Source organism: Asterias amurensis, chromosome 19, assembly GCF_032118995.1.
Source record: "Asterias amurensis chromosome 19, ASM3211899v1".
Lineage (NCBI taxonomy): Eukaryota > Metazoa > Echinodermata > Asteroidea > Forcipulatida > Asteriidae > Asterias > Asterias amurensis.
This window is the reverse complement of record NC_092666.1, coordinates 9,082,687-9,098,145: the sequence shown is the minus strand read 5'-3', so window position 1 is coordinate 9,098,145 and position 15,459 is coordinate 9,082,687. Positions and strand designations below refer to the sequence as shown.

General features: G+C 38.7%; 1 protein-coding gene across 7 annotated transcripts in view; it reads right to left on the bottom strand.

The window, feature by feature from the left end:
* Positions 1–15,459, bottom strand: part of LOC139951287 (dixin-like) — an 81,476-nt gene that overhangs the window by 17,679 nt on the left and 48,338 nt on the right. For 6 of the 7 annotated variants that reach the window (XM_071950095.1, XM_071950094.1, XM_071950100.1 and 3 more), the window contains exons 3-7: positions 9,443–9,572; positions 8,794–8,919; positions 5,360–5,600; positions 3,126–3,206; positions 1,440–1,615 (exon numbers count right to left, since the gene is read on the bottom strand). In XM_071950095.1, coding sequence (XP_071806196.1) covers positions 1,440–1,615; positions 3,126–3,206; positions 5,360–5,600; positions 8,794–8,919; positions 9,443–9,572 — 754 coding nt within the window. The remainder of the gene's footprint in view (positions 1–1,439; positions 1,616–3,125; positions 3,207–5,359; positions 5,601–8,793; positions 8,920–9,442; positions 9,573–15,459) is intronic. The other variant, XM_071950096.1, reaches the window with a different exon arrangement.

Sequence of the window (15,459 nt, the reverse complement as noted above, 5' to 3'; positions counted from 1 at the left end):
CTTACTTTCAAAGGGGAATAATTCACACCAAAAGTGGTTTCTAGTATGAACTTCATGTAAAATTTCAGACTCAATTTATTAAACATTGATGTTTTTTTGTCAAATACGCTCAAAGAAAATCACCCAGCATTGAAAGGAAAATGTTCAGGAAGTAACGTCACACACTCTCCTATCACAACTTCCCGTATTGTATGCAATAATTGGATCGACAAAGTTATGAAAATGAAATAACAACAACACGTGTCTCTTTCTTTCCTGTCCTGATTAAACCAGTCTACATGTAGCGGTGTTTTCTAAGCCATGGCTTCCCGTACTGTCCGCAAAAGTTTTAATTGGAACAACAAAATTATGAAAATGAAACAAAAACAACATGCGTCTCTTCCTTTCCTGTCTGGATTAAAGACCAGGCTAGAGGCGTTTGCGAAACCATGGTTTCAGCTTGACAGCTCCTATCACTCATGTGTTTTTTTGTACACTTCAATATAGCTATGAAGCCCACGCAAGAGCTGCAACTGCTGTTTCGTAAAGGCCCAATGAGGAAATGGATCACAGAGTGCTGACATTGCAGAATGACTACAACCAACCCTCGTTATATTTTTGCAGGTTGTGTGACTACAAATAAAATGGCTCCAAGGTTTTCTGCCCAGGTTTTCTTCCGAACTTTGGGGCATACCAGACCAAACTTTGTGGATGCTTGGCCGAAGCACCCTGTATTGAATGAAACAAGGTCTTTGGAATGTTTTCTAAGTGTTTATCTTGGTTTTAAAAGCCATAGGCCTACTGTGCAATTTGGAGCATTCTGTATCTGATTTTCTCTTCTTAAAAAAAACAAACTGTTTTTGGCCTAAAAAAAACCAGCAATTCTTGTATCGACCTAATACGCTTCCTTGTGTGTGAGGAGAACCCTGGGTACAGAGAACAATAGTCATTGTTCTGTACCCAAGTTAGTAAAGCTGCCAAGCACAAGCAAATCTTGCTTATGACAGGCAGGATGTACATGCAAATGTGCATGTATGGTACACATGTACAAGGGCTGACCTAGGTGACAGATGGTGTGAGCTTTAACAGAAATGTCACGCTAATTAACCACAATTTTTTTTGTTTTTTTACACCAGCAAGACAGTTTGAAATAAGACTGTAGGAAGAATATCATGCATGTTATAGAGGACAACCTACACGTACCAGGCAAATCATCCCACTGAACATTACTTGTAACGTACATAATAATATACAGGTGAATAACCTGTACCCGTCTTTTTAACTGTCATCATGAAATAATATGTTTATTATTTAATTAAATTAAGGTGTTACCATTTTTATTTTGCAGTGCAGAAACACAGTGTGCATTCTGACCAAACTCATCACAACATGTTTACAAGAACAAATTTTGTTAAATGTAAAAGTTCTTCATCAAAAAAAAATGTCAATCTGTTACAAACCTTGATCTGAGTCCGACATGTGCCCCATGGCACTAACAGCCTGGAGCCTTGGGCTACTGGTCCCAGAGTGGTCACTGGAACGAGTCAAGGTACTAGGCGTCGGGCTGGATGGATGAGGGGCAATTAATGATGCCGGGAGGGGGCTTGGGGCTGCAGTCGGTCGCTCACTATCGGAGCTGTAAGAAATTAAAGGAAACATGATTCAATTTTATTCATTTGCTAAGGCAGGCCTGTATGCTTCGTTTTTGAAAGGGCAAGGGCACCAAGGCATTTTCTCCTTGGTAAAGGGTAACCAATGTATGAGGAATGTGTAAAGTTCTACTTGAGCATTTCAAGGGCACCAAGGCATTGCCTCTGTGAAGTATCGGTTTTGCAGAAAGGTACTGGGCCAAATTTCATAATGCCATTAAGCACAAAAACCTGCTAAGCCAAAGAAAAATCATGCTTAACAAAAACAAAGGTTACCAGCCAACAGTTCATAATGTTTTCATTATTGCGAATGGTTCCCACTCATTTTGTGCTTAATAGCAAAGAAATTTGTTAAGCAGTATTTTCTGCTAAACAGCATCATGAAATTGTCCTGGAAGGTTCTGCTTAACAGAAATCAGGTAACCAGCCAAATAAACTTTGCTTAGCACATTGCTTATGACTGGTATCCCTTCATTCATTTCATTAGTTAACCATGCATCATTGTCACAAGACTTGTTTATTACACAAAGCTACATACGTACATGCACATGCACATTGTCATAATGCTTTTAGTATTCATGAACAAAATAATTCCACATTTTTTTGGAAGAAATTTTTGTTGGGGTGAGGGGGCAGGGAAGGGTACACCATGTTAATTAAACTCAGTTCTCTTGAAACACAAATATTGCAAGGTGAATGAACTCTAATGATCTTTACGGCCACACAGTTTGCTATCCTTTTGAGGTTCACATTTTCTTGTACCCTGAACATCTGACGTCACACTTCAAGACGTGTGAAATACGCCAGAGATCTGCCATTGAGTCCATGTCCATGTTCACCTTTGACCTTGCATCATTTCACATGACCTTCATGGTTCTGGAGATTTGCAGTGAAATCTGACTTACATGTGTATATATACAAAACGTATACCTGTTTTTATCCTTGCAGGTAAAGACAGGGAAACAGTCTAATGGTTTCACATCTCAGCAAATGGTAAAACCTGTAGAATTACAGACCTTTATCACGGTGTGGCCATCTTGATTTTACTCCATTCCAACTCTTGTAACCAAACTGAGGCTGGACGAAATAATAGTCTGGTGTCATGTTTGCGCAATGAATGTTAGCATTCATTACTCTTATGGAAACATGGAACATGACCAAGATGGTGACAGCGTGATAAAGGTCTACTAGTGTTCACTATCACCACTGCAATAACTCCCCTAGACTTGATTCAAGTCCCGTTCTTGTGCGAGAGGTCCCTAAGCATGCCTGCAGTCAAAATGTAGCTATCATGGTCCCGCGTGTGGAACAGGTTGGGGAATGCAGAGCATCACAAAACAATAGTTTTCTGGCGATGGCATGGGATTGGGACTTGAGTCAAGTCTATAATTCCCCCAGTTAATTGTTCAAACAATAGACCCCTTACACTGACTGACATTGCTACAAGACGCACGACTTTCAGCCTATGATAAGGTCTCAATGAAAAATCTAATATACCTTGAGCTAGCCCTCAACTTCTGTTGGATCGGTTCTTTAGCGGGGGAAGAGCTGGTGTTACGGCTACGCTGGCCCATGCCTCTGATGACGACCCAACACCAAACAAGCAAAACAAAAACAGAAACAAAAAAAATATATACGCACAATGAAAACACAATTGACTGCAAGCTGACTGTTATACTTAGCAAACAAGAACACGCACGAGACAAAGGGGATACAAATACCATAGCACGGGATTTAAAGCCATTGGACCCTTTCGGTTCAGAAAAAAAAAAAAAGTTCCCAGACTTACAAATAACTTACAGGGTTTACAGAAGGTAGTGGTGAAATACTTCTCTTGAAATATTATTCCATGAAATGCTGTACTTTACGAGAAAACAGCAAAACAGTATAAATTCTCGTTAACGAGAATTACGAGTAATTTTAAACACATGTCATGACACGGAGAAACGCGCGGAAACAAGGGTGGGTTTTTCCGTTGTTTTCTCCCGACTCCGATGACCGATTGAGCCTAAATTTTCACAGGTTTGTTATTTGATATAGAAGTTGTGGTACACAAAGTGTGGGCCTTGAACAACACTGTTTACCGAAAGGGTCCATTGGCTTTAAGGTTAGATTTGGGGTTTCGAACGCAAGTATAGTCTCAAAAGAAACTGGACACTATCATTATTTTTGTTGTCAAAATAATTCTATTTCTAAGCATAAAAACTTATGTACATGTAGTAACAAGCAATGGAGAGCTGTTGGTCAGTGTTGGTAGTGTAAATTATTGTGAAAAACGACTCCCTCTGAAGTAGTGCAGTTTTTGAGAATCTCTCACTCAAATATTACAATACTTCAGACCTGACGTCTTTTACTAGGCATCTGAAAGCACACAAATTTGTGCAACAACGGTGTTTTTCTTTTATTACTCTCTTACAACGACCATGACCAGCTGGTGTCTTATGTGTTGTTGGAATACACCAAGTGAGAACACTGGTCTTTGACAATTACCAAAGGTGTCCAGTGTCTTTAAAATATTTGAATGTGCCTGAGCCTTTCTCAGAAATCTGAAATTTGTGCAACAAGGGTATTTTTTTCCTCTTTATTCTCGTTCAACTTCGATGACAATTCGAGTCAAAATGTTCCCAGATTTGTTATTTGATGCATATGTTGAGATACACCAAGTGAGAATACTGGTATTTAACAGTTACCAATAGTGTCCAGTGCCTTTAAGAGGGGCTTTTAGGTCAAAATCAGTTTTGTAATGCACTTTTTATCCATTAGATATGAGTCCTCATGAAAACGGGAAAAATTACAAGAATATAGCCATTTTGGTATAGCGAACTTTGAAATGCGACAAACAATCAAGTGACTCTGTACATTCCAAAGAGGAATTTGGTTGTGCAGGTCAAAAGGTCACTACTTTATTCAATGCTGTTTTGATTGAATATCATCAAAATTTAAAGATGAACTAACAGATCTTTTTACAATTATTGAAATGCTTTTGGATTTTGCGTAAATATTCAAATTGAGTGCAAATTAATGGGAGGTTATCATTTAAACTTGCTAAAGACTGTGCAAATCTACATGTATTCAAATATTTTTGAGAATCTTGGGTTCACTGACATATTTTAACTGTGTAATGAAAAGGAAATCAAACAGTTCGGCCCAATTTCATAGAGCTGCTATAAAGCAAAAAGAAATATTGCTTACAAAGCTTCTGCTAAGCAAAATTTGGCAGGATCCCAGTCACATATTTTAGATGAGATCTGGCAATTTGGCTGGTAACCAGTAAGCATTGTCAAGAATTTCTGCTGAGCAAAAATAAGCAGGTTACCAGTCGCAGATTTTAGGTGGGAACTAACTGGCATTTTTGGCTGGTAACCATTCAGTATTCCAGTCAGCATAATTCTGGTGTGCTAAGCTTCTTTTTGTGCTTTTAAAACAGCTGTACAAAATTGGGCCCTTGCCGCAAGACTCAAATACACGCAAGATACATTCAAGTAGTCTAGATACCAACCACCAGATATAAACAACCGATAATCATGCACCATGCTTCCCTTTGTTAACAAAAGTTAGTAATGCTGGTCAAAATGCAGAAATCACAGTGAGGGCCTGTCCGAAATAGCGACTTCGACTACAGGTACAGTATGCCCCTACCAGACGCGCTGATCTAGCCGAAGCTGTAGCCGAAAGCTCTACTTCGGACATGGCCTGATATTATAAACCGTCCACCATCCATGAACTCTCACCTTTGTTCTCTGTATCTCCGTAGCGACGACCCAGCCCCGGCCGCCTCTTTCCTCACATCGTGTATCGCGGCGGCTGCGTTGGCCGCCATAGCAGCAAAGGAAGCTTGCCGCTGCGCCTTACGCCCGGTCGGGTTGGAGGCAGAGGTGGCCTGAGGAGTCTGCTTGACGCTGCTCGGCTTATAGTGAGCCGCCAGGGCCAGGATCAGCCTCATGATGGCCTTGAGGTTCCCGTCTACAATATCTGAAGATGATATTAATAATAATAATAACAACAACATTATATACTTGGTTTGCGGTAACACCATGTGTGTATCTATTTGCCAGGTAGAGTTTGTTCTATGCGAACTGTCTTGCTTATTTCTACTACCGCGGTAGTAGAATAAAGCAAGACAGTTCTCTAAGAACAAACTCTGGTAGTAGAATAAAGCAAGACAGTTCTCTAAGAACAAACTCTACCTGGCAAGTAGATACACACATGGTGTTACCGCAAACCAAATATATATTGATACCTCACCATGCAATGCCTCAAATCCTATAACAATAATATTAAAAAAAAGAATAATAATATTAATTAAGCAAGGATCCAAAGGGAAAAAACTTCAAGATCCAAGGCTATGGGTCATAGCTCGACTCAAGAAGTTACTGGCACAAAGGAAAATAGGATCTTTCTTTTGCATGCTGCGATAGGATGAAATAATATTAATAATAATAACAGAGAAAGATTTCATCTGGCAATTATTTTGACTGAACAGATTTTGTGCACAGTGAATGCTAAAAATAATTGAGTAACAAAAATTATGATTTTTTAGTAGCATCTGACACATTTATGTAGTGTAGAATTTTGCTCTGCTATACATGTACAAGGGAAAATTTTCACTGAATAATGATAAGCATTTTTAATGCAATAGCAATCTAAGAGAGATGTTCAAGGTGCAAAGACAATGTTAACAACAAAACATGTACATTCCAGTGATGAGAGTGCATAATAATATTATTAACTTGGGAGACTAATTATATTTTCTTGTAAGCTGTGAAGCTGATTTGCTAAGGACGCGACTGCAACGTGTTGCGAGTGTTTGGTTTTTTTTCCGAGGCGAGAAAGCCCAGGAGGGCCTATGGTAAGGTTCATTTATTGCAACCACATACGGTTGGATTCATTATAAAAAATACTAAAACTTACAAAGTACAACACAAAAACTTTAGAATCATTGATATTAACACGTGTATTTACAAGATGAAGGTTCATAAAGATGTTAAATATCAAAGAATGGCCAGTATAAATGTTACAATATACAGAAAGAGAGATAAACAGCAACATTATTTTAAAAAATACGAGTAAAAACATGGAATAAACTCAAGCCTAGTACATGTACTTCACAGAGGCAGTTTGAAGATAATTGCCTCCATGCCCCCTGGTCATTGCCTTGGTGCCCTTGAAATGCTCAAATTGAAATGTACAATTTTCTCATACTAGGGTGCCCTCTACCAAGGAGAAAATATCTTGGTGCCCTTACCATTTCAACAAACAGAGCATACAGGCCTGAAAATTTAATATTGCAAAGTAAAAAGCCTTGTTCATTTCAACAGTCAGGATACACATCACTCCACTAAGTAAAACCCCATGAAACGAGTACAGGTACCACACAAGCCAAAGTGAAGTTACTATTTTATAATACAAGTTTTGGTACATCTACCTATGGCTGCAAAGTAATACGACCCACAGTCCAACATTACACACACTATATTCCCAAGGCAACTACATACAATGTATACGTACTAAAATTTCCTGAAAAATGAAACTTAAGGAGAAACCTTAGCTCACCGAACTCATAATCGTCCATTGGTTTCCTGAGTTGAATACAGAGTCAGACCGATCGGCAACGATCATTCTACACATAGTGCAACAACGACAACCCATCTAAACTATCACAGCCTTGTACTTCCTCCTCCAGTGTACATGTATGGTAATAATAATTGTGAAACTACGAACAATTGACCTTTGTTCAAGATAAGTTTAATACTCAGAACTAGTTTTGGATGTGTCTGTACAAAAACAAAACCTGCATAAAAAGTTCTCTGTTTTACCACCCTTGGATCATGAATACTTCATTTTGTTGACTGAATCCCAATTGAGTGGTTTATCTTGAACCATTATTGGAATAGTGGTGTGGGATATCATCTTGAAAACACCAGCAAGTAAATAAAACAATATCAATATACAGTCAAGGAGGTACAGTGTTTATTGTGTGCAGTAGTATGCATAGAGGCTATGTCATACAGGCCAATTTTTAAAGACAACTTGTTGCAGGTGTCAGATGCAATTGTGTCCGCCATGCAATACTGTCCGCTCCGGACACTTTTGCATATTATGACATCGTGTCCGGGGCTATGCAAAAACCATCCATGGACATGTACATGACTGTACATGCATGCGCACGTAAGCGAGCGTGCATGCGCTGAACGAAGTATGCAGCATGAATGTTCATGTATTTTATGATTGCAGCGAATACCCAACGGCCGAACATTTCCCATGTCATTCATGACATGCACTTAGCCTGTAAAAAAATGGCGAACGTGTTCCGTCGACCAAGGGAGTTTAATTTACTGCAAGGACGGTTTTGCACAGGGCGGACACAGCTGCATATGCAAATGTGTCCAGGCGGACACAATTGCATTATGCAGCAGCGTACGGGTGGACACGATTGCATATGCAAAACCGTCCGGAGGACATTATTACATATGAAATAATGTCCTCCGGATAGTATTGCATAGAGGACATAATTGCATGTGACACTGGCAACCATCTGCCCAAGGAACACTTAGGCAGCACAAGAGACATTCTTGAAGCTGTGTATCGCAAACTACATGTATCCCCAATAAAGAAATAATGTTGGTTGCCTGTAAATTGCCTCGTCTGACATATGCCCTTTAAGACCAAGGCCCAATTTCATAAAGCTGCTTAGCAGAAAATAATGCTTAGCAAAAAATGAGTGGGGCACCAACCAGCAACAACAATGTAAACTGGCTGGTTACTAGTTTCCATTACGCATGATTTATCTTTGCTTAGCAGTTTTTACGCTTACATGCTTTCTAAAATTGGGCCAATGGGACACAGAGTGGCTTACTGGCAACAAGTTCTAAGCATAGCCGCTGCAGCCATATTCACTGCAGCCATACTCAATGCAGCCATAGCCGCTGCAGCCGTAACCACTGCTGTCATAGCCGATGCAGCCATACATGTAGCCACTGTAGCCATTGCAGCCATAGCCGCTGCAGCCGTAGCCACTGCCGTTGTTGCCAATGCAGCCATAGCCACTGCAGACATACATGTAGCCACTGTAGCCACTGTAGCCACTGCAGCCGTAGCCACTGTAGCCACTGCAGCCATAGCCGCTGCAGCCACTGCAGCCATACATTTTGTAGCAGTTGCTTACCTTTTGCTGAGGTATGGTGCATTCTGATCCTCTTAGAGGCCATAAACTGGAGCACTCGTTCTACATTCTCTCTCATGGCGGTGGTTGTTTGAGGGCTGTAATCCACCCTGGCCAACGTCTCACCAGCTATCAATCCAAAATTAATTTTAAAAAAATAAAAAATAAAGTTAAAAACAAATGTCAATATAAACTCAAGAAAACACGATGACTAAAAGCATTTAAACCAAAACTTGAAATCTTCTGTGAATTTTAAACTATTTTTCTACTGGGACTTCTAAATGTACTTTGAAAAAGTGGATCGAGGGGACTTCCCATTATGAAATTCAATGCCACGGAGTGAATTGTTGTAAAAAGATAAGTCCCCTTGATTCAAAAGTTTCCTACCTTCTGCCCAGGTAGTAGTTAACAAGTCGGTTATTTTCAGAACTAGTATAGTCTCCCAAAGTTCTGAAATAACCTGTGGCAGTAGAATAAAAAGCAGACCTACATGTACATGTAGGTCCCAAAGAAAAAAAATGTACTCAAATCATGATTTTTTTATTATTTTTTTTTCAAAAAATAAAAATAGATATTTTCGGTTTCCGGGCAGTCTTCAAAAGTCTGAATTCAGATAAAAAACCCGCTTATGTCTCTTCCCTGCCATACTTACAGACTATCTCAACGAGATGAACCAGGGGGACGCCATCTTGCATATCTCGTCGGAGATCCTCCACCATACGACATCCTTGTCTCTTCTTTAGCTGTGAGTTGACCCAAGCCACGTACGCCTGCAGTTGTTGCTGTGTTATAAAAAAAGGAAAACTTTGTTAATTTTGAAGCAATTAAAGGGTGGCTGCAGTGTTTTTTTTATTCATTTAAACGATTAAACATGACTTTTTAAACCTGAAATATTTTTGTTATATTTTGTATTAAATGCGCAAGTATTTTAAACATGGTTTTCAAGAGATTACAACATGTAGGGGAAACCACCCCGCCCCTTAAAGGGAGCCTTCATTTGCATAAAGGTGACGTCATGTCGGTAACCCGAGCCCCCGGGCCCCCTGGCTGTGTGCATATGACGTGTGCACTGTGTGGCCTGGTACCTGGGACGTGTAGTTAATAGGGACCAGACTCTTTTTGCCGACAATATTTTTGAATTCCCGACGTGAGGTCGATGGTAGGGGGGCGGTAACAATCCACAAAAGGGGGGGCATCACTTATTCGCTACTTACGCAAGTCAAATATGTCGGGAATAAACAAAACACATTTTATTGCTGTTCAATACATATATATATATGTATTGAACATCAATAAAATGTGTTTTGTTATATGTATTGAACATCAATAAAATGTGTTTTGTTATTCCCGACATATCTGACTTAAATGACAGCAAAATTAATGACATATCTGAAATAAATGACAGCAAAGTTAACTGTTTTAGTTGAATTCACTGCAGCATCCCTTTAAGTAAACAGATTTAGCATTGATCTTGACCTGTTCTTTTGTTCTAACACCAGCCTCATACTTCACAGGGGCAATGAAGGCGATTGCCTCTATGCCCCCTTGTCATTAGCTTGATGCCCTTTAAATGCTATTATAAATTTACAATTTCCTCATAGGGTGCCCTTTACCATGGAGAAAATGCCTTGGTGCCCTTGCCCTTTCGAAAAACGAAGCATACAGGCCTGTACGACTAAGCGATAAAATCATACATGTATGACAAAAACAGGCACTTCCTGCCCGAAACAAATTGGATTTATTTATTCATCAATTAGCTATATCAAATAAAGACAACTGACATTTGGCTGGATGTTTCCACCTTAGCAGAATCTTTCTCAAATGTCAAAGGCTATAAAAACATAGTACACATGATACAGGTACACAGTAAAGAATGTTCAATAGTAAAGTACATTGTACATGTACGTATACATGTTTTTGAACCAATTATGTAATGGTTTTTATCCTACATGTATTATAAATGTATCTATGTACACAATAAAACCAACATGTAAAAATTCATTTCAAAAGGTTGGCGCAAGCGCTTTCGAGATACCGCTGGAAATCTGGTGCAAATACATGTAGATGGATGCAGGAAGCATAACCCCTTAAGAGGAATGAACAATCTGAGAAGCATCACAGATTCAAATTTCGGGGCATAAAAAAAATCAACTTTGACTCGAGTGATGGTATAGAAGAGTTTGCGGTAACGCCATGTAATGACTGTCTCTAAATGAGTTGGGGTGGTTCTGAAAAGAACCGTTGGATTAACTTGACGTTTCGATCAGTATGCTCTGATCGTCTTCATTCAGAACCACCCCAACTCATTTAGAGACAGTCATTACATGGTTTTACTGCTAACTCTTCTATATCTTATTTCCACCATGCAAAGTTTCAAATCCTACTCGAGTGATGGTATCATCTCTCTCACGACGGTAATACATGTATGAATCATGTCGTAACTACCAGTCAGAAAACACGATCAATATTTTGACACACATCAACCACCAATCAACAGGATAATATTATACACGAACACGTAAGCTCAAAGAACAACACTGTGCTGTAATCAGTAGCAGACTGCACAGATAAAAACCGTATAGACCAACAAATAAGACAAAAAGATAACACCTACATTGTAAATAAAATGACCGCGACCAATAACCAGTTTAAGGCAGTGGACACTTTTGGTAATTACTCAAAATAGTTATTAGCATAAAACCTTTCTTGGTGACGAATAATGGGGAGAGGTTGATGGTATAAAACATTGTGAGAAACGGCTCCCTCTGAAGTGCCATAGTTTTCGAGAAAGAAGTAATTTTCCACAAATTTGATTTCGAGACCTCAGATTTAGAACTTGAGGTCTTGAAATCAACCATCTAAACGCACACAACTTTGTGTGACAAGGGTGTTTTTTTCTTTCATTATTATCTCGCAAGTTCTATGACGCATTGAGCTCAAATTTTCACAGGTTTGTTATTTTATGCATATGTTGAGATACATCAAGAGATAAGACTGGTCTTTGACAATTACCAATAGTGTCCACTGTCTTTAAGGCAGTGGACACTATTGGTAATTACTCAAAATAATTATTAGCAAAAAACCTTTCTTGGTGACGAATAATGGGGAGAGGTTGATGGTATAAAACATTGTGAGTGACGGCTCCCTCTGAAGTGCCATAGTTTTCGAGAAAGAAGTAATTTTCCACAAATTTGATTTTGAGACCTCAGATTTAGAACTTGAGGTCTCTAAATCAACCTTCTCAACGCACACAACTTCGTGTGACAAGGGTGTTTTTTTTCTTTCATTATTATCTCGCAAGTTCTATGACGGGTTGAGCTCAAATTTTCACAGGTTTGTTATTTTATGCATATGTTGAGATACATCAAGAGATAAGACTGGTCTTTGACAATTACCAATAGTGTCCACTGTCTTTAAGGCAGTGGACACTATTGGTAATTACTCAAAATAATTATTAGCAAAAAACCTTTCTTGGTGACGAATAATGGGGAGAGGTTGATGGTATAAAACATTGTGAGTGACGGCTCCCTCTGAAGTGCCATAGTTTTCGAGAAAGAAGTAATTTTCCACAAATTTGATTTTGAGACCTCAGATTTAGAACTTGAGGTCTCTAAATCAACCTTCTCAACGCACACAACTTCGTGTGACAAGGGTGTTTTTTTTCTTTCATTATTATCTCGCAAGTTCGATGACCGATTGAGCTCAAATTTTCAAAGGTTTGTTATTTATGCATATTATATGTTGAGATACACCAACTGTGAAGGCTAGTCTTTGACAATTACCAATAGTGTCCACTGCCTTTAAGCCCAATAGTCTAAATCCTATGTAGTAGTCAAACCATGCCATATGGTTTTAACAGTTGAATGCAGTGAACACATTTGTAACAAATAATTACTCAAATTGATTATTCACATATACCTATTACTTGGTAATGAGAAATGGAGAGCTGTTGATACTAAGTATAAAACATTGTGAGAAACAGCTCTCTCTGAAGTAACATAGTTTCTGTAATCTTGTAACGAGCACATCCGCTACAAGCCTCGGCTTTTAGGATGATGCCTCCATGTGATGTGAATGTGGAAATAAATGTTTTATTGGTTGATTGATTGATTGATTGATGAAGAGGTAATTTCTCACAAAAAAAAATAAATCTGAGAAGCTGAATGTACACAAATTTGTGCAACAATGGTGTTTTGTTTATAAATTCTTTTATTACTGTGTATTTTCTTGTAACTTTGATGACCAATTTGGCCCAAATATCCACAGATTTGTATGCATATGATGGGATACACCAAGTGAGAATACTGGTCTTTGACAATTACCAAACGTGTCCAGTGCCTTTAAAATAAAATTACTGCAGACAAAAACCAGTTATAACCAAACGGATAATTGTAATCCGGTATAGTACGCACACATAGTCGCACCATGCCATATGGTCCTAACATTTAACGCTCCCATCTGGTATGTTTTTTACTTTCCAATAATTGGCTCAATGACTGAAGGTTGTATTCATGCACTGCCAAGCATTGCAGTTTTGACTCCTACATTGACAAACAAGTCGCCGATGGATATTTAATGAAGTTGTCAACACTCAAGGATAGTCCATCCAGATTTATTATTTGCTTATCATTTCTCCGAAATAACCCAAAACGCCCACAGCAATTGCTGTGGTGCCTTGTTATTTTGCCGTGGTGCCCTTTGCAAAAGTTCCAATAGAAGTCAACATTTTCCTCAAACATGTAGAGTGCCCCTTTCCAGAGGAAATTGCTGTGCCCCTTCAAGAGCGAAGTTCAAGGCCTTTTTCTTTAATTATCAAAATAATATTAATGGCCTCTCTCAAATTTTGATAATTTAACCAGTGTGTGAAAGAGAATGCAGGCTAGGAAAGTGAAGGCCTGGAGTTACTTGTTGGCCACAGCCTCTGTTGCCCCTGGACATGGCCTTGGTGCCCCATACAATTTTCCTGAGCCTGTAAGATTTGCCAATGGAAGTTCCCAATGCAAAATGAAAAGTATTGTTCTTTTACCCACACTGTACATTACCAATCCTAATGACAGCTACTAGCTTTAAAAGTCTCATCCAAAGGACAAAGCAATATGTATCTTGCATGCTCAAGTACAGCAGTGCCATGACCGGGACTCGAACCCACACTCGGCTGAACAAAAAACACCAGAGCTTGAGTGTGGTGCTCTTGGTTTACCAATCACTCACAACACAACACAACATGGCCTCTGCTTTATGAGAGATGGGGGGGGGGGTTGAGGAGATACAGTTTGCCTGTTCCAGTTGCTGATTTGATCCTTGATCCTTTAACCCCAAGCTGATAATCCACCCTAATCCTTTAGAACCTTCACTTCTTTGTGAAACTTAAATAAAGACAGCTGACCATAAACCATACAACAAGGGTAGGCTCAAGCCTAATGTTGAGAAACATTCTAATTGCCATACAGTCCCTGTAAAAGTGCCTTCCACTTTAATGCCAATAATGGGATCAATGCTTTAATCACCCTGATCCTTAATCCCTTACAATCACATGATCTGTTAATAATCTTATAATCCATCTGAAATCCGAGTGTTTATCTAGAGTTTTTAAGTAAAAGCATTCCTCCATGGTAGGAGGCAGACTGAAATTATTTAAGCACCTTCTTGTATTTATGTGACCGGTTGGCGTTGTTTTGGCTAGTACATTTTTGTTAGTGTACGGGTTTTTTGTGTGTTGTTGCTTTGTATTTCTAACTTAACTTATTTTGTAATTTATGTAGTTTTTATATTGTTTGTGAATATTGTATCTGGCCAGTGGATGTCAAGTTTCTATGTTTTTAACGTGGACAAATAAATAAATCTAAATCTAAATCTAAATCTAAATCTACAAGTATTCATGTAGTCAAATGTAAAAAATCTCCCCACCCACAAGCTATAACCTACTGGACAATACATGTACGTGCAAATTGCCTGCTGATGTATGTGTACATTTCGGCCAATACCAACAATTTAAAGTTACTGATTCCACAAAAATCATCTAAATAAAACCATTTACATGTATAACGTTCAAACTGCTAATTTGTTTTTACTGGAGACTGATCCAGTAATCCCAACAAGTGTGTCCAAGCCTAAGGCATAACAAAAATGATATGTTGGCGTCACGGGCCCCAAGAATAGGGTAGGTAGGCAGGGATTTGTTTCCCTCCCAGCAACGAAAATGACATGTTTTCTAATTGTAGCCGGTAGTATACACGATAACAAAAGAAAACAAGGCTACACACAACAAATAGCATACTTCTAAACTCTTGATGACATTTATTTTATTTTTATGTCTTTAAAAGATTTTAATCATTAAATTTCTTCCCTTAAAGAAAAATAAAAATATCCAGGGTCAGCCGTATTTTTAGGGTAGGTCGGGTTACGCCAACATAACATTTTTTTTAAAGCCAGTAATTGATACACATCTGTATACTCTGTACACTTTTTTGTATACTGTGTACTTGTACAATAATACACTCTGTGCATACAAACACAATATTACATGTAGGCCCTTACTAGGTGAATTTCATTTGACAACCACAAGGTGCAAAACTGTGATTTAATTCACCATTGATGCCAACGAACCAACGATAAATGGTCACGGTTGCACAACTCTGAATAAACTGCAAATATTTGGCATAATTCACA